Below are 19,632 nucleotides of genomic sequence, written 5' to 3' on the forward strand. Positions count from 1 at the left end.
CATATTAGAACAAGGTGACAAGGTGAAAATGTAAGTGGAAAAAAAACTGCATTATCATTCAATTAGTACTTTGGTCATCCAAAATGAAACATTACCTCACATGCCAGGCCTGTTGTGTTCTTACTACAATATGAATTTGTCCCACCAGCGGTATTACAGTAGTATACTAATAGTATACTAACTAAGTAATGTACAGTATTTAAATACAAAGATCTGTGAGATATGAAGGGCAAAATAATTTGTCAGAGAGAGAGAGAAAAAAAAAACGGAAAGGAAATGGTTCTGTCTTGATTACTGTACTGTAGTCTGTTCTGCTGCAACGGATCAAAACCGATGATTTAGAAAATGTACACACACAATCAAAGAGGATGCAGGAGTTTCATCTTGCTTCCAGCAGATGTCAATGTTGGCCCGCATAAACGTTCCGCCTCCGCAGCGCACATTTAATATCATAAAACACTGCAGCTCATCAGAGCCCTGTAAAGGGGCCAGAAGGAGACTTGAGATGCAGCCAAAGTCGTGCACCGCACTGCAAAAAAAAAAAAAAAAGCCAGCAGCATGCACAGCTCTCATCGCCGATTGCATCCTCAGGTGTCTTTCAGCATTGGCGTAGGTCGCGGTAGGGGAGGTCGGTTATTTTTCTAGTCTTTCCTTTTCTTTTCTTTGAGTTCTTTGAGAGGAGAAAAAAAAGGCGCCTGGACATGGCATCTGCTTTTACTGCCTCTGTGCTGACCATTTCACTATGACCAAGTAACAATCAAAGGTCATTTTTCCCAGAATTGTGTCTGGACCAAGGACTTATAAGCACTTACACTCGTGACTCAGTCACTCTCGTCACTCTGAAGATCTTACCATTCCTTCAAACGCCATAATTTCTTTGCAGAGCTATAGCATAACATAAGTGCATGGTATAGCACTTATCTCTCTCTCTCTCTCTCTCTCTCTCTCTCTCTTTCTCTCTCTCTTTCTCTCTCTATCTCTCTCTCTTTCTATATATATATATATATATATATATATATATATATAGAGAGAGAGAGAGAGAGAGAAAGAAAGAAAGAGAGAGAGAGATACTGCAGCTATACCATGCACGTAGGTTATGCTATATAGTATAACATATATATATCTTTATGCTTTCAGGATGCTTTCAGCGCCCCGTGAGAGGGCAGTCACATTTCCACTCACCTTGTGCAAGAATCAGGGAAAGTTTTATTCTTTTTTTGTATTTCTTTACCCCCGTTGGCTCCTGAAGCCCCGTGTGATTGCGTGACAAAAGTCAACCAGCATGGTTTTCCTCCATTCCTACCCATCATGCCGTGCAATAAATCTTTTTTCAAGGTTTGGCATCTTGAAGGTGTAGACGCGCGTGTGTGTGAAGCTCATTAAAACGAATAATAGATTTACTGACCCTGATGCAACAGCAAGTATAAGTAATTATTCATGGAAGAGTCTAATTTTAAACGAGAAATATAGCAGTGGGGCTGAAGAACTGTAGGAATTTGCTCACGCCACGATTAATTTGCCAAATGAGGCAGATCGAATTAATGAAGCCAGACTGCAAAATCAAACGAAGTTCAGAGTGAGGAAGAAGGGAAAATGGGTACATTCGTTTGGCTATGAGCTCAAACTGACTGGCTACGGCTTCACTCTTCTGGCAGGAAACGAAATGAGGATGTATGCTGTTGTAGCCTATCTGAGGCAACTAGGATTCAAAAGAAAAACAAAACAAGTCAAATTATAATAGTTATGCTATACTGAAAGTGGCAGAGAGACATAATGATCTTTCCATCACTGGATGGCAAAACTTTTTTTTTTTAAATAACAGCTATCCATTCACAGAACACACACAACACTACAAACAGTAATACACTGTGAAGCTACTGTAGTGGTGCTCTCCTCTGGCATGAAAACAACAAGAACATTTCCTGTGATAGGCTCTGTCTAAGGCTAAACAATCTAGCACATCATTGTAGTTTACCATACCCAGCCAGCATGTTGTTTTTAATCACATGTGGGTTTGTTAGCCTTGTGGACGATGGCCCTGTTTACCACAGCAGTCTCTCCAAACACAGGTGAGGGCAAAGCTCTCTGTTTACAAAACCAGCCGATCACAGTGAGTTTGAAACAGGCATGGGTCCACAACTATTTATAATAACAACAGCCATCACCATACTGGCTGATAACAGACCAGACAAATAATACTAATGATGCCAAATTGACATCTTGGAAAATGAGATCTATAAACTAAACAAAGACAACATGGCTAATGTCAAGGTATTGCTGTCAGAGAAAAAGATTATAATTAGGGAACAGCTTTGAGGAGCATGTGGAACAGATATAACACTGGGCATTAACCTGATGAATTGCAACAATTACAATAGTCTGTCTAACTTTGTACTTAATGTACTGTATATCTTACAAGCTTTAGACTTTAAACGTACAATTATGTTGAGATTCTGAAATGAGACTATATTCGATATTCCTTCAGTGATCTGTGCACACTGTTCAAGTACGTGTTCCTTTGTACTCCTGAAAAGTGCAAATTGTATGTTGTTTTAACAGACGTCTTGCAAAAATGAACAAAATCTTGGCTTACTGTAGTTTCTAACTGTTTGTCCCTCATTGGCCTCCGTACAGCTGTCTGAGATGGTATTAGGAGCCCTGAATCAGAACCTGGTGCAGTTCACCCTGAGGCCAGGAGTCCAAATCACTGTCTACGCTGCTCACTTATCCGCAGGTGAGTCCAAATCACTGTCTACGCTGCTCACTTATCCGCAGGTGAGTCCAAATCACCGTCTATGCTGCTCACTTATCCGCAGGTGAGTCCAGATCTCAGATTATTTTGTCCTAGGAGACCATATCCAAAAAAACAAACAAACAGTGGTTTCATGTTGGACTTGACAAAGAACAACAACAAAGAACTAATAATCATTTTATCATCTGAACAGGGGTGTAAAAGTCTGGCTTCAGACAGTGAACATCCTACAAACACATTAGTTCTACCTCATCTGCATCTAGTTCTCTACCTCTGCATGCAATTAGTCTCTCCTAAGAAAATAAACCATGCTTAAAATAGTAGTGTAGTGCTATAATAGACGGTGTGCTCACATGTAATCAGTGCTAATTTGTGTAGTGACCTCTGCTATCTTATATTTGCATGCACATTCTCAGGCTCAGGGATTAATTGACCTTCATCTTTTTTTGTAAACCATTTAGCAACAACACCATGAAGCACTGCCAACACTAATTTAATGCTTTCCGTCCTTGTTCTCCAAGGTCTAGCTCACCACCACTCTGTGTGTGTGTGTGTTTGTGTGAACCTTCCTTAATAAGACTCAGCTGTTTGATAATCACGTTGATAGTAGCAAAAAAAAAAAAAGTTCTGGCCAGAAGGAACCATCTAGCAACAAGCCAGAACTTAAAAGAACCCCAACCCTGCATCACCAGTTTTTTTTCTTTTTTTCTTTATTTTTGTGTACCTGCAGCGCCTCTAGTGGACACCAGTGAGAACCACAGCGGCTCGGCCATGCTGATGCTCCTGTCGGTGGTGGTGGTGGGTCTGGCCGTCTTTGTCATCTATAAATTCAAGAGGTAACATGCTCCGCCCATTGAGTGTCACTCCATTTCCTCCGCAGCTCTCTGCCTCTGAGCCACGACGACACACACCCCCACACCTCCAACCAGGCACTGACACACACCCCCACACCTCCAACCAGGCACTGACACACACCCCCACACCTCCAACCGTGCCCCAACACACACCCCCACACCTCCAACCAGGCACTGACACACACCCCAACTTCCAACCGTGCCCCAACACACACCCACACACCTCCAACCAGGCACTGACACACACCCCAACTTCCAACCGTGCCCCAACACACACCCACACACCTCCAACCAGGCACTGACACACACCCCAACTTCCAACCGTGCCCCAACACACACCCCCACACCTCCAACCAGGCACTGACACACACCCCAACTTCCAACCGTGCCCCAACACACACCCCCACACCTCCAACCAGGCACTGACACATACCCCAACTTCCAACCGTGCCCAAACACCCCCCCCCACCTACAAACGCGCCCGGTACGTAAGCCGTATGTCTCCCCTCGAGTCTCCGAGTCAGGCCTCCACCTCCGCCGCCATCATCTTTGTGGTGCGCTCCTCTGGAGAGCATGAAGTGTGTGTGTGTGTGTGTGTGGGGGGGGGGGGGATGCCAGTCACACAACATCAATATTTAGCCCTTTCCAGCTTTCCCACCATGACCTTTTGCGAAAATGCTAAATGAGATCGGTTTAGCCCGGCTCACTCTCAAAGAGAAAAGGGCAGCGGAGGGGTGGGGAGGGGTCAATTTAGACAAGATCAGCTGAAGAACGAGGGACATGCGAGGAAGAGAGAGAGAGAGAGAGAGAGAGAGAGAGAAACAAGGAGAGGTGTCATTGTATAAACAGAGTAAATAAAGCCAATAAAACCTCTTTAATAACAGGCTAATCTTTTTTTTTTGTCACGCCTGCTCTCTCTCTCTCTCACTTGTTCTGTTTTCTATCCATTTTTCCTCGCAGCTGTCATACAAAATAATTTACATCGTAATGGGTTTAATGCGTGTTGCTGAGGGGCATTTTAAACAAAACAAAAAAAACAACAGGCAGTGTGGCAGTGTTAGTGTTTTTTATAGCATGTGTGCGCATTGAGCTAAGAGACCAGAGGCTGTTGACTGATGACTGACTGATGACTCATTTCATGCATTGGGACCCCCCTCCCCCCCTCCCCCCCACCCCCCCTCCCTCAAAAGTCCCCCCCCCCTCTCCCTCCCCCTGCCCCAATCTCCATCTCGCTCATCTGGACCGTAGGGCTTTACCCGTTGTCTCATTGTAATTCTTTCCTCAAGGAAGATCCCAGGCCTCAGCGTCTATGCACAGATGCAGAACGAAAAAGAACAAGAAATGATCCAGAGCCCCGTGAGCCCCGCTGTGGACGCTGCCGCCGTCGCCACGGCGACGACGACGACGACGACACCCACAGCGGCGGGGGCGGGGGCAGCTCTGCGTGCGGCGGTGGTGGTGGTGCCACCACCACGCCCGCCGCGGGAGTTGGCAGCGTCCTCGCTGAAGGCTCTGGACACGGAGCTCGTCACTCATCCCATAGGTGAGTCCCAGGGGCGTCTGGTCTCGAGGGAGACTGTGTCCGGCAGGTGAGTTTGAAGGTCAGGGTCAAATTTGAGGCTCAGCCCCCATGGCTGTGTCGGGAGAACAGGAGTCCCAACTCATGATGAGCCACAGGTGAATGACAGGTGAGTGGGAAGTCAGACTGGACTGGATGTTCCCACTTGGTTACTCTCCAACTACACACAGCATTATTCAAACTCAATACTCTCACCCAGGTGTGAGTCACAGGCAAACCCAACAGTGTGGTCTCAGGAAAGCCAGCCACACCCAACAACAGTTAACCCTACACACACACACACACACACACACACACACACACACACACACACACACACACACACACACACGCACACACACACGCACACACACACACACACACACACACACACACACACACACACACGCACTCACATACAAGTACACACACACACACAGACACAGTAGGTGTATATATTCTGAGGCACTGCTCAGCCTATCGCGGTGTGTCTCTCTCTCACACACACACACCAGTAATGTGACGAATTCCCTGACAGATGAGCCTGTGTCAAATCCAACTGTCAACATTAATGTTACATACACTGGTAATGTGAGCATTAACACATCTGGCAAAGGGGAACTGACTTCCTGGTTACAGTAGGATTGGTTGTCGATAGATGAATAATTGAAAGCCACCGAGAAACATTCTACCATATTTTTGGTACACCATTGGGTGAATATGTTTGTGTGAACAGTGGAGAACACCAGACATTGTAGAGGTGGATGTGAGCTTTTATATACAGTACATACAAATGGTAGGTGGTTTCTGCAAGGGTTTGTCATGAACACATGAATACTTCTGATAGATGATAGATGGCTGTTTGGGCTTATGTTATAAGAGTAGCTTTGCCTGTTTGGGCTTATGATATAAGAGTACCTTTGACTGTTTGGGCTTATGTTATAAGAGTAGTTTTGCCTGTTTGGGCTTATGATATAAGAGTACCTTTGCCTGTTTGGGCTTATGTTATAAGAGTAGTTTTGCCTGTTTGGGCATATCTTATAGGAGTAGCTTTGGTGTTGCCTAAGTTCAGAGTAGCAATGTCCAGTTAAACATTCCTAATGACATCCTATACTGTAAACGTGCTACCAAAAATGAGACTGCCAGGCAATAACACTACAAGTGATTGAGCATGATGTATGTTATACTATGTTATAGTGTACTGTAAAATATGCTTGACTCCGAGGCATCTTCAAAATTTAATGGAAACCCGAAGACAAGCATGAACAAAAACATATATACTATAACAGACATTATCACATTTTTGATAAAAAATCAATCTTGACACAAGAGTTTGTGTACCACCTGTTGTGTCTCTCAGTGACTAACCTATTATCCTTTCTTTCTTTCTTTCTCTCTCTCTCTCTCTCTCTCTCTTTCTCTCTCTCTCTCTCTTTCATCTCCACTTCCCTCCTGCTTTTCACCATCCACCTCGCAAAAAAAAAAAAAGAATGCATTAAATCTCATTCACGAGTCAAATTCTCAACAGAACTCCCCACTTACATTGACGTCTGACGCCCTGGGTTCCACCCCTACAGAGATATCCTGTTTGTGTTCACGGACTTGTGGTTCTGACACAAAAAGGTTTTAAGCTTTATACCTGTGCATGATGGACACTGCTGACACTAACTGTGCTCTGTGAATACCAGATTAAAAACTCTGTACAGGTTTCTTTTTTTTTTATACATACATGTCGTTTCAACAAAAATGAAGCATTTTTGCTTACATTTATTTATAAAACTATAAAGTACATACTTCAGCAGAAGGAGAAGGACAGCATGTACTATTTAAAAAGAAAAAGAACAAAAAAAGGTTCGCTAGTGTCTTAGCATCTCCTTGCTTTATTGTGTTGCTAATAATAGCAATACAGTATTTATTCCTGAGTATATATTAAATAAAAGTCACATTTATTTTGTAAAACATGAATGTGTATGCGAGATATTTGTGTATTTTAATAACAGACTAAACTGAAATGCTATCAGTTGTGTTAACAATGCTGAAAAAAAAGTTACGTTTAAACCCACTGTCTCAAGGCGAAACTTTGTGGCACAAAAACTCTTACTCCCGCAATTTTGTTTTTATTATTATTTCATTTCATTGTTTTATAGTGTTTGTGTTGATGTTAATAATCAGATTACAGGGTCTAATACCTTTATTTATAGTCTCTTGTGTTGTTGCACTCTGCTGTAATTTGCTACTTGTACAATCTGTGCTCTAATGTGTCTCAAATTACAACAACAGAATTAGATTATTGAGTCGCATAACGCCATCTTTCAATTCATAAACCTTGTTCACTGGAACAAGGCAGAGACAATATACTGTAGGTCCTATTTGAGGTACTTGATAATGCCCAGAAAGGCACCCTCACTATCATACAGTATGTTATGGCAGAGAAATGTTCCTTTTGACAAACATAGCTTAGAGGCTTATGCCAAGAATGACTTTTTTGGGTGTGTGTGAGAGAGCCATTATTCCCTTTCCTATTCAGAGTGCAGTGGCAGATGTTTCTTTCATAAGATCTCCCTCGTCCAAGAAAAGGCCGTGCTGAAATAATGAATAATTGCTTGGTTACTCTGGATTGTGACCTACATTAAGAGAGAGTAACAAAAGCAAACGTGTTTCGACGCTTCACACAGAGACTTTGTTGAGCAACTTTTACCAAAAGTGTAATTTTGCAAGGAAATTGACAGATATGAATGTGTGATAAATTAATAATTCTTTATCAGTGACAATAATATGGGCAAACTCCATGTGGTGTACTTCCCCACATAGTCTAAAGTGTTTTGTTTACAAGATGCCCCCTATAAACAAAACCACAACTACAATGTACTGGAAGGACTACTAAAAACAAACATCTTTGTTAGGCTGCTAAATCTGGTGCACAAGCTCAGAACAACTAGAACTGTGTTCTCTGTAAACAAATATATGAAACTATGTTTACTAAAAACGGAACTGAACCAGATGTGCTTCACATAATAGTTTGCTGAAAGAAAAGCTGTTTCAGTTGTAATTCAGCATTCAGTTGTAAATCCAGCATCTGTAGGTTACATAATATCATAGTTTACCAGTGTCCGTGTAAAATCTGACAAATTGGAATGTTTGAATTTGAAAGAATTCTAACACCAAAATGTTCCAGTCTACATGTAAAAGTTCTAGGGGTAAAACAAAAGAAAATCATTCTCCAAAATATACAAAAAAAAAACCCACCACAGATCTGCCTCAGAGTTTGAACCAATCTGGGATGTGCCACGGACGTGGTCCAGGGAAGTGTGTGTTCCTCCAGAGCTCTGTTTTGCTGCTCGTTCACTGGACACAACTAAGGCTGGTGTGCGTCCACTCCACAGCAGTCCCTGTTCATGCCAGATCTCCTCTGAAGTCCTTGGTGTACATTAACTACTGTAAATGTTAGACCTCCTGAGTAAAACTAGGGGATGAATGTACATGTACAGTAAATGACTTTCTTCTTAAAGTAACTACTTGTGAAAATATCTGACACAGCATGTTTAACAAGTGTTTTTTTTTTATTATCATTATTTTTATTTAGTTTCCCTGTCATTATAAGTTGATCAGATTCAGATGAGAGAGAGAGTGACTGAGAGGACTTGGAACTGGTCTTGGATGTAGACTTTTTGATAACACGGAGTGTCAGTATTTTATGTTTATTTTTCTTTCTTTTGTGTGTGTGTGCGCGACACTATTGGATTATCACACTCATTTTTGGGTGAGTTGAAGCTTATGAGAGAAGTAGCTTTTAACAGTGTTCCAGAGGGGTAGAGGTATCAGTGGGGTGGGATGGGGGGGGGGGGGGGTTGCGGGGATCCTGGTTTAAGAGAACAAGATACCCAGAATGCACCAGCAGCATGACCCAATATCGCCCCTTAAATATGTTCATTGTGTACAAACAGATGAGACACATAATGAGCATTTAGGCCAGCTTTGTAAAGCACTTCTTACAACACAAATGCCAAGGGGTGGGGATAAGGGGAGCCTGACTGCTTCTCTGTAGGGTTTTTGACCATCCACTGCCCCGGGCTCTGTCCTTGAGCAGCGACATGTACATGTGAAAGAGCCCGTGTCTAGATCAGATGAGCCTGGCTTTGGTTCGGAGCTTCCCCTGCCTTCCAAATTGATAGGACTTCAAGGAGGAGGACCGAGGTCTTAAGGATGTTCCCTCCTGAGCTCAGGCAGGTGGAGGACTGAGAGGGATTCGGTTTGGCCTGTGGCGGGAATGCAAAACTGTGACATCAGGAAAAAAAGTGAAGCTCTAATTGGAATCCCTGAGGAAGCCAATCAGAGCTCTGCGTCGACCCATGCTCAAACCTCAGACCCCTCCACCTCCCCCATGCCCCCCTCCCTCACCCTCACCTTCCCACAGTTCCTTCCCGTGAACAGAGTTAGCGAGATTATTTTTGTAGAACAAGAGTTTTATTACTGTAAAGCTTTTATATATAAATGTATAAAGAAAACAAATCAACAACAAAAAGGATTTAGGTGTATAATGTTTTCTTTGACCTCAACTATGTGTGCTGTGTGCAATTGTTTTTTTTTCTTTTGTTTGTTTGTTTAATGCATTTACAATCATATTTATTCAATGGAATAGGTCTATGTTACTGTGTTTTCATTTTCTTACAATATTTGTAAAAAAAAAAAAAAACATTCTATGTAATTTACTGAAGTGATATATGGGTCATAGATAAAGAAAATTAAATCTGAATATTGTGTCTGTATTGTTTATTTATGAGCGTATTATGAGTGCAGTTCATCTTTGCACAGCGGAGTTGACAGACTTGTCATCTGTTGTAAAAAATATCACAAATTATTGCCACAGACAGTCACTATGGGGGGAGGGAGGGGGGGGGGGTTGTAGCTACAGTCTCAATGTCAATGTCTTAAATCATCAATTTTTGTCAGGTAATGCAGCAAGGCACTTTAAGCTTACTGCTTTGGCCTTCGTCAGGGTAAGGCCGTGGATGGTGGGGGAGGTCAACCATCTTCATAAACTGCCCTCCGAGCCTTGAGAACTCCTACTCAATACAAAGGTGTCATTTTAATGTTTAGACTGCAGTGGTTACCATGCAGGGATAAAAAAAGAAAGGTTGCTGCAGAAATGGCAGTTACCGCTTATTGCAATCCCTCACAAATCATTAAATCATCCACTTGACGTGTCTCAGTGGAATGGAGAGGTGCTGTGTGTGTGTGTGTGCGCTTGTGTGTGTGCGCTTGTGTGATGCATATTCATGTACTTTCACATTTCAAAAGTGCTATGATATCTAGAGCACTAGGAGGTTAGCCATCATTCATTCATTCATTCATTGATGTACTATATATGATGTACTATACTGTATCGTCGGTGTATGTTCATGTCTAACGTTGAATGAGTGTCTCCCAGAATGCAGTGCGAGTGAATGCTAGAATGTGTAATGTCGGTTATAATAGTTGTAGTTACGTTTAGCATGTTGTGTATTTGTTAGCGTGTTAGTCTCTTTGGTTGTACCTCATGTGTTTATCCTCGTGTTGATGTGTGTGGTGAACCCTTATTGTGTGTTACATGTGCGGCTGAGACTACCCCTGTGTTGCCCGATTTAGTTGTCTGATTGTGTCTGAGTCTTCCTGTTCCATTAAATGGCCGTCCTGGCCAAAGGTGAATCTTGTCTGAGGGTGAGATCGCTACAATACTCTTTTGATCCTTTGAGGGAAATTTGGTGTCTGCATTATCCCAATCCGTGAATTAGTGAACCACACACACAGCACACATTGAACACACAGTGAGGTGAACCACACACTAACGCGGAGCAGTGAGCTGCCTGCTACAGCGGCGCTCGGGGAGCAGTGAGGGCTTAGGTGCGGAGAAATAGACTGGACAGTGCTGACCCAGCGGAGAGGGAGTGGGGAGGGGTGATGTGGACCCAGGGTGCGGGCAGATTAAGCAGAGATCAATGGCACACAGGGCCAGCACTCCTCTGGTGGCATGTCAAGGTGACGCGCAGTGCAGTAAGAAACTTAAGTCCTACGTAAGTCCTACCCAGCAGACCCAAATCCCCACAGCAGGTACCCCTACACACACACACACACACACTCTCTCTCTCTCTCTCTCTATCTCTCTCTCTCTCTCTCTCTCTCTCACATGAACACCTATTCTGTCTCTCACACACTCTCTCTCACACACACATGAACACATATTCTCTCTCACTCTCTCTCTCTCTCTCACACACAGGAACACCTATTATCTCTCACACACAAATACACACACACAGACCACAACAGTAACTCCATTTCAGAGCAAATCTGACCTAGAGAGCAGTAAGACGCTCAAGTCCTCCTTAAATCCTTCCAATAAGACCCAAATCCCCAAAACAAGGAACCCCTAGACACAAACACACACACTCTCTCTCTCTCTCTCTCTCTCTCTCTCTCTCTCTCTCTCTCTCACACACACACACAGACTAGAACAGCAACTCCACTTCAGAGCTAATTGGACCGACTATACTAGAGATCAGTGTTAGGCATTATGCCCAGCACACAACAATACACCACACAATACAACAGGTAGAGCACTCTGTGCATGCTCACCGACAGAGTGACAGGTTATACCAAAGTCCTTTGAACGCTTTACTTGTTTTACACATGAGATGCACGCTATCCCTTGTAGTTATGGGGGCTTTCCGAAACTAATCGCTACCCACCCCCCTTGATTAGCGTGTAGAGTATAATCAAAGTCCTTTTAGGAACTTGGCGGCCATATTGCAACACTTTTTGGGCACTTATGGGCATCTGTTTCGGTAGAAATGCGCGTGCGCAAGGCTTCACGACACCAATCTTGCTCCAGCAGTGAGATCACACCACATTATTGGCTCAATGTATTCACAACACACCACATGATTGGCTCAATGTATTCACAACACACCACATGATTGGCTCAATGTATTCACAACACACCACATGATTGGCACGATAGGGGGCGCTGCTGCGCATATAGGGGTCCGAGTGCCCACGCACAAATCTGACCTGCGGTCATTTCCCGATCCCAACCCATCTCTCTCTCTCCCACTTGCTTCCTGTCTCACTCTCCACTGTCCTGTCCAAATAAAGGCAAAAAAGACCAAAAACATATACTTATAATGATTGACACAATTTCTTCACAACACACCACATGATTGGCTCAATGTATTCACAACACGGCACATGATTGGCTCAATGTATTTCCATGTCGACGTTTTGCTGCGGAAGGGGTGGGATATGTGTAGACAACTGCCATATTGGCGTTACAAACTAGCCCCATGCATTTCTATGGAGGATTTTTGGACTGCTGTGTCTCCTCATTAGAAAGTATCTGGATATACTGTACTATCTATTCTCTAAGGGGAGGTGTGTGTGTGTGTGTGTGTGTGTGTGTGTGTCGCTGTTGGGCTGATGCAGGAGGAGGGGGGAGACACAGAGCTAGACCAGCCAAACGTGGCAGGCTTCGGATCGGGGAGTGTGTGTGTGAGGCAGGATGAGTGTATGTCCGTGAGAGACTGATTGTGTCTGTGTCAGAGAGAGGGAGTTGGTGTGTGTGTGTGTGTGTGTGTCAGAGAGAGAGAGAGAGTGTATGTGTAAGTGTATGCATATGGTATTGTGTATGTGAGCGTAAGTTTGTGTGTGTGTGTGTACAAGTGTGAGTGTTTGTGTGGGTGTGTGTGTCACATCTTGAAGGATGTTTTGGTGCATGTGAGGACAGGATGAGAACAGAAGAAAGACACGTTTGGTTTGTTCTCTGATCTGATGACTATTAATACCCTATTAGCAGGACGTGCTCTTTATGTGATTAAAGGTGCGATTTGTAGGATTGTTACCAAACAATCTGTAGGCCAAAATCAAAACGTTCTCAACGTCCTCTTGGTGAACGTTCTCAAGACTACTACCAGACGCGAGCCTCTTCTGGACGTGCTCTTTATGTGATTAAGGGAGGAGAGGACCCCTGCGCAAACTCCGTTGCCATTGACAGCGGTCATTCTTGTTTTCAGAGGTCCTTTCCCAAGAATAATGACCGCTAGAACTTTCGGAAATCCCATTCAAGTAAATGGAGCATTCTACTTGCATTGTGAAGAGCCGTATAATAAATGTGATTAAGGGAGGAGGGGACCCCTGTGGGATGCAGATACTGTACTTCTGAGAGAGAGCGAGGGAGAGATTGAGCAGAGCAGTTGAACACGGGGAAGTTTGAGGTGTGTGTGTGTGTGTGTGTTGGAGGGGTGGGGGTGGGGGATATGTGGAGGTGTGGATTTGGATTTAGTTCCCAGCGCGGGTTTCATGTTGTTTTGTCAAGAGCAGAGCAGAGCAGGCCAGGCGTGTGAATGCACACACACTCCGTTTCATTTCCTGGGGGACAGGAGGTCACCGCCGCCTGGGCACGCACAAATGCACACGCATACACTTACACCCACTGTCCTTTACACACACACACACACATATACAATTGCCTTCTCTGTTACACACAGTCGAACACAAAATCGCTCTCCCCCTCTGTCACACACAGACAGACACACACCCACACACACATCACACACACACACACATCACACACACACAGTGTCTCATACTCAGACAGTTGCTATTGAACACACACACATACACACACTCACTCACTCAATTTCTCAAATATTCATCTCATACACAGACACACACTTTCCACCCTCCACCAAGAATGTTGCCAATCACTGACTGAGGTCCAGCACCTCTTCACCGTCCACCTTCGATCTGATGAGGTTAGCCAAGTGGCCAGCTAGTGCGTCAATTTGACAAACATTATCCAACAGTCTCTCTCTCTCTCTCTCTCTCCCTCTCTCTCTCTCTCTCTCTCTCTCTCTCTCGTTCTCTCTCTCTCTCTCTCTTTCTTTCTCACACACAAATTCAAACACTTACAGTACACACTGTACATAAAAAACATTCTCCCTGATTTCACATTTTAGCCTTTGTGGACACACACACACACACACACACACACACACTGTGAGCTCTACTTGTGAACATGCCCACAAAACAGTGGCTCCCTGCACATTGATCATGGCGTCCTCCCGGTGTGGAATCGCTGTATAAGCATAAGCATAAGCATTCCCTTTCTCCACCAGAGAAGCCATTTACATTTCTGCTGATTACTTTTTAATGCTTTGTATGTGTGTGCACTTTCCCCCAACATTACCCCCCCCCCCCCCCACACACACACACACACCTACACACACACCCCTTCCCCTCTGTTGAGTCCTGGTGTTGGGAGGCGGCGTCCCTTTTATGTGGGTATAAAAAGCGCATTACATCCATTGATCACGCCATTAAATGGGATTTCATAAGTAGAGCAGTGTCCCACGACACAAGCAGGGAGATTAATCGCATGAACACAAAACAAAAAGAAAAAAAAAGGTGGAAGGGGGGGGGGGGCTCCCTTGAATTGCCACAGCATTAGTACCACACCTTGAAATATGAATTAGTTTATTGGAGATAATAGGCTCGCTTGATCACTAATTCATGGAGAGAAAGGCCGGTCTCCATTGCTGGGGATCTGAGACACGTTTCATCCACTCACTGTGGGTGCGTCCATTGCTTCAAGCCACAACTAAACAATACATTATTTGGTTCAGGCAAGTGAGGGTAAAAGCTCAAGCTGACTGTGTTATATCTTGTCTAAAATATGGCTGTGCTAAACTTTTAAAAGTTGAAATGAAACAAGCATTTAATCATTTCACTTACAGTAACTTGTGCTGGTCTAGTTTTAGTGTTATAAGATCACAGGCGCTCTTAGCAGCAGAAAAAAAAAGATTAGAAATTGAATGCACAGCACACACACTCACACACATGCCAAAACACACAAACACACACAGACACACAGACACACACACACACCCTCAAACATATACACACACACACACACACACACCCTCACACATACACACACACACACACACTCAAACATATACACACACACACACACACACACACTCAAACATATACACACACACACACACACACACACACACACACACACACACACACACACACTCAAACATATACACACACACACACACACACACACACACACAGACACACAAACACACACACATAAACTCACACATAATCAAATGACACACTTCCTTAATTCCCTTCATTTCTTTAGGAAAAGGTCGCCATGAGTACTCCAGCACACTATGTAGCCAGGCTCCTTGCTCTGGGCCACTCTCCGCGTCTGGCACCTGCCGTGATTGATGTACTCATAACACACCTGGCATTTCAATGGCCATCACCCTACACAACATGAGCAAGCAAACCGCACAACACACACACCCCTACACACACACACACACACACCTCTTAAATCAGACCTGTGCTGTTTACTGGTGCCCCATTTGTTTTATTATTTTAACTTGGCACATCAATGCATGCAAATCAATTTTTATGTGGATAAACACAATCAAAGTAATAAGCACCAGCGAACGAACTCACGCGCCAGACATCGGCGACAGCCCTAGCCGGTAATAGCAGCCTCTGTTCATAATAACTAAATGGCACTTCAGGGAAAACAGCTTCTCTCAAAGCAACATCATTTCCATATAAACAGCACAATATTAAGCTGCAACTGGAGATAACTATATCACCGGTTGGGCTTTACTGTCGCTGGAGATGCGGCTTAAATGTCACTAAAGTAAACAATACAAAGATCTCTCTCAGCTTCTGTCATTAAACGTCATTAAAAGGTGTGTGTGTGGGGGGGGGGGGAGAGTGTGTGTGGTGGTGGTGGTGGGGGGGGGTTGTGTTTGTGTAGAAAGGTAGACACGACTTCAGGCACAGGTAAAGGCAATCACAGGCACAGGTAAAGAACCTCAGCAGCAGTCACTGACACCCATGTAAATGTCAGTGGGAGCCCTCCCTTGGCTTGAATGTGTACCGATAAATCCTGAATATATAGCATTTCATTATTTATATCATTTCATTATTCAGAATGTTGCAGAAAGTTCCATTACTGTTACTTGAACAGACTCCCTATAATTTTATATAATGAAGGCTGCAAAATATTTATTGAAAAAATGTAATGGCAGGTTTTGTGCTTCTGATTCAAGTCTGTTCATCCTGTCGGGACATTTTTAACCCACCAGTGGCCAATTAAGATTAATTAAGAGGAGATACTCATAGCAATAATTATACAAGTTCACTTTCAAAGCTCTGCACTTGCCAGCTGTAGATTCATTTTCTGAGAGAGATAACTGGCGACATATGAAAAGCTAAATAAAATTGGCCCACAAACCCCATTGTTTTGCATTACAACCATGACAGATGCAATGAACGGACCTCTGTGACCATTGGGCCCCACTCACAACTACGCCACTCAGTAGATTTATATGATGGAACCCTTGGGGAAAAAAATTATTGTGTCAGTTCGACTAAAACCGGACATTTACATGTAAACATGTCAGTCTGAAATCGCACTAAATCAAATTGCTCAAAGTCAGACCAACACATCAAGATAATGTGGTCAGGATGTAAACATTCAATTAGAAACTGGGCTAAGCATTCTGTGCAAGCTCCACAATTCTCTTCCCGGGCTTCGACCTGGTAGTAATAGAAGAACGGGCATTGCCTGTCTTCCGATAACACCATGGCCTTTTCCGAAACTAGTTACTGTACTTCACCCTCTCCCTAGCCACTTGCATTTCGTTTGCACGTTCACGTGGAGGGTCCGCCATATTAAGGGCCATCCGGAATCTATTACTGTTAAGTGGTAGTGTGTTATAAACCCTCCAACGCTGAGTGAAGACCGATGCTCACTTGTCGAGGGTGTGTATCAATTAATGCGGCACGTCATGGAGGACGTTTCAAAATGTTAGTTCTGCGTGAGTAGGCCACGCCTGCAAATCCATGGTTCCGTGATTCCCTAGCAGAAACAGGTTAAGTGAAGTTCGTCCCAAAGCTGAGTGTGGTATTATACCAGAGACTTTCTAATGAGGAGACACAGCACTCAAAAAAAAAAAAAAATAGTCCATTCTGTAGAAATGCATGGGGTTAGTTTGTAACGGCAATATGGCAGTTGTCTACACAGTATCACATCCCTTCCGCGGCAAAACGTTGACATGTGAATACATTGAGCCAATAATGTGGTGTGTTGTAAAGACATGTGCCAATTATGTGTTGTGATCTCGCCGCTGGAGCAAGATTGGTGTCGTGAAGCCTTGCGCACGCGCATTTCTGCCGAAATAGATGCCCGATAAGTGTCCAAAAAGCATTGCAATATGGCTGCCGAGTGGAGGGACTTGCCTAAAAGGACTTTGATTATACTCTAAACGCTAATCAATGGGGGTGGGTAGCGATTCGTTTCAGAAAGCCCCCATAACTACAAGGGATAGCGTGCATCTCATGTGTAAAACAAGTAAAGCGTTCAGCGTGTGCAAAATGTACAGATTAGTAAAGTTGTCCAATTCACCGCTCGACATGGAACCAAATCCCTGCCAGGGAAATTGTTTGTCAATGTTTGGTCTGACCAAAAGTCTGTAAAAAGTCCAATACTAGCAAGCTGTAAAGGGGCATATCGTAGCGGAGTTGGACATACTGGTCAATAAATCCATTCCCCTCCCGTGCCACTATACTGGGACAAGGACAGTTAGTCCAATTGAATGGCCTAGCCGAGCTATAACCATATAGCTCGAGTTGGGGTCATCCCTATGTTCACCCGGGTCCTATGTTCCCCGCTCGGGGTTAGGGTTAGGGTTAGGTGTAGTGTTAGGGTCCTATGTTCCCCATACAAAGAGGGGAACATAGGACCTGAAGAACATAGGACCCGGGGAACATAGGTACGCTCCCCTCGAGTTAACTGTGCATGTAAATGACTCTCTTGATGTCTCTCTTGTGTTTGTGTGCTAGTTATTACTAGTCTGTTGTTGTTTCTGATATAATACATTGAATTGACTTCACACTCACTACTATTGCACCAATGATTCCACTCATGACTATATCACTCTCAACTACATCACTGTTTGTTGGTGAGTGTTCTTCTCCTCCATCTGTTATCTCTAACATTTGTTTGTTTGTTATGTCTCTGTGTTTTATGTATGTTTTATGTAACCTACCACACTCATAACGGGTACGCTGGAGACTTTGCCGCTCCGTCTATGCTGTTTGTAGGAGCGCATTGGGTTGCCTACCCTACCTACCTATTTGAGGATCATGTCAAAGGCTATATTCTGGTAATAATCAGCAGTAGGCCTACTGGCCATGTCCCTCCAACATGGATGTCTTTATTTGAACTCACTTCCAGGTGTGTATTTCTTGTTCTGTAAGTCCCTTCTGTCCTGTGTCTAACATACTGAACTGACCTCACACTATCTACTTCACCAAAAGGGTCCGTTTGTCTCTTGTGCGTTTCCCCTCACCTTATTTCCTGTTCATCTTGTCCTGTGTATAGGCTACGTCCAGGGGCGTAACTATCGGTAAGCAGGGTACGCGGTTGCTTACGGGCCCGGACCAATCAGGGGCCCGCATCACACTGGAAATACATGATTGACGGCCGGGCCCCCTATCGCAATAATCGTCACTCGCGACCGGGCCTTTCACTGTAAAACGGACATTGTTCAGAGCTTAACACAGCCCAGCATAGTCCATGTTAAGATTATCTTTGTTGGACCAAAACAGGTAATAAATAAACTTGTTTGAGTTTAGGAGCAATGCCCCTTGTCTAAAGTTATTCATTAGCCTTTAGGTTAATAGACTAATGATGTCTGCCTATTCACCTATTGCCCATGGTTTAAAGTTCACGTATTCTCCATCAAATAGACTCGTTATACATTTTCGCGTGCAAAAATGCAACATATGGTTAGCTGTCTAATATTGTTCACGTTAATGACATTGAAAAAATATGCTTCTTGCTACACTAGGATACTCACCGTTTTTTCCTAACATAATTTGAATTTGAATTCTCAAAGTTTCATGTAGCTCACCTGTGACATCCATCACCTCCGCTCGGCGACTCACATCAATTCCAGCTGATACATCAGACGCACCTATCTGCGCTCACACATAGCAATTTCATATAGTAGCCTAACCAGCAGTGTTTTTTCATGTGTTAGGCTATAGTGCGCCGTCACCAGCAGTGTTTTTTCATGTGTTGTGCGCCTTCACCAGTATTTTTATTTTTGTGGTGCACGTACTCCTGATTTTGTCAGTCATCTCATCTCTTATATGCTGTGTCTCAAGGATCCTATCCTGTCCTATTCATGGTAGCCTAGCCTACTCGTGGACATTGCGTTATCACGTGCTGTAGAAGGGGGGCCCGCCTTGATAATCCTGCATATGGGCCCGGTGTTGGCTCGTTACGCCACTGGCTACGTCTGCAGTATATCTGAACCCTCATCTGCAGCACTGGAAACACTCCGCCGGCTAGGCTGTCTGGTAATGAAGTCAGCGGACTCGCC

The 19,632-nt window shown here is 43.9% G+C and overlaps 1 protein-coding gene across 2 annotated transcripts in view; it reads left to right on the top strand.

The window, feature by feature from the left end:
- The window catches only part of sorcs1 (sortilin-related VPS10 domain containing receptor 1), a 161,066-nt gene extending 152,104 nt beyond the window's left edge, over positions 1-8,962 (top strand). The window contains exons 24-27 of one of the 2 annotated variants that reach the window (XM_076289957.1): positions 2,635-2,734; positions 3,483-3,588; positions 4,893-5,149; positions 6,654-8,962. In XM_076289957.1, the coding sequence (XP_076146072.1) occupies positions 2,635-2,734; positions 3,483-3,588; positions 4,893-5,149; positions 6,654-6,718 (528 nt within the window). In that variant the 3' untranslated portion in view covers positions 6,719-8,962. Of the gene's footprint in view, positions 1-2,634; positions 2,735-3,482; positions 3,589-4,892; positions 5,416-6,653 lie in introns of those variants that run through there. The other variant, XM_076289958.1, reaches the window with a different exon arrangement.
- The last annotated feature ends 10,670 nt before the right edge of the window (positions 8,963-19,632 follow it).

Source organism: Alosa pseudoharengus, unplaced genomic scaffold, assembly GCF_046254945.1.
Source record: "Alosa pseudoharengus isolate Yale_2024_CS ecotype anadromous, Long Island Sound unplaced genomic scaffold, YU_APseudo_1.1 YU_APseudo_1.1_scf_1, whole genome shotgun sequence".
NCBI lineage: Eukaryota > Metazoa > Chordata > Actinopteri > Clupeiformes > Clupeidae > Alosa > Alosa pseudoharengus.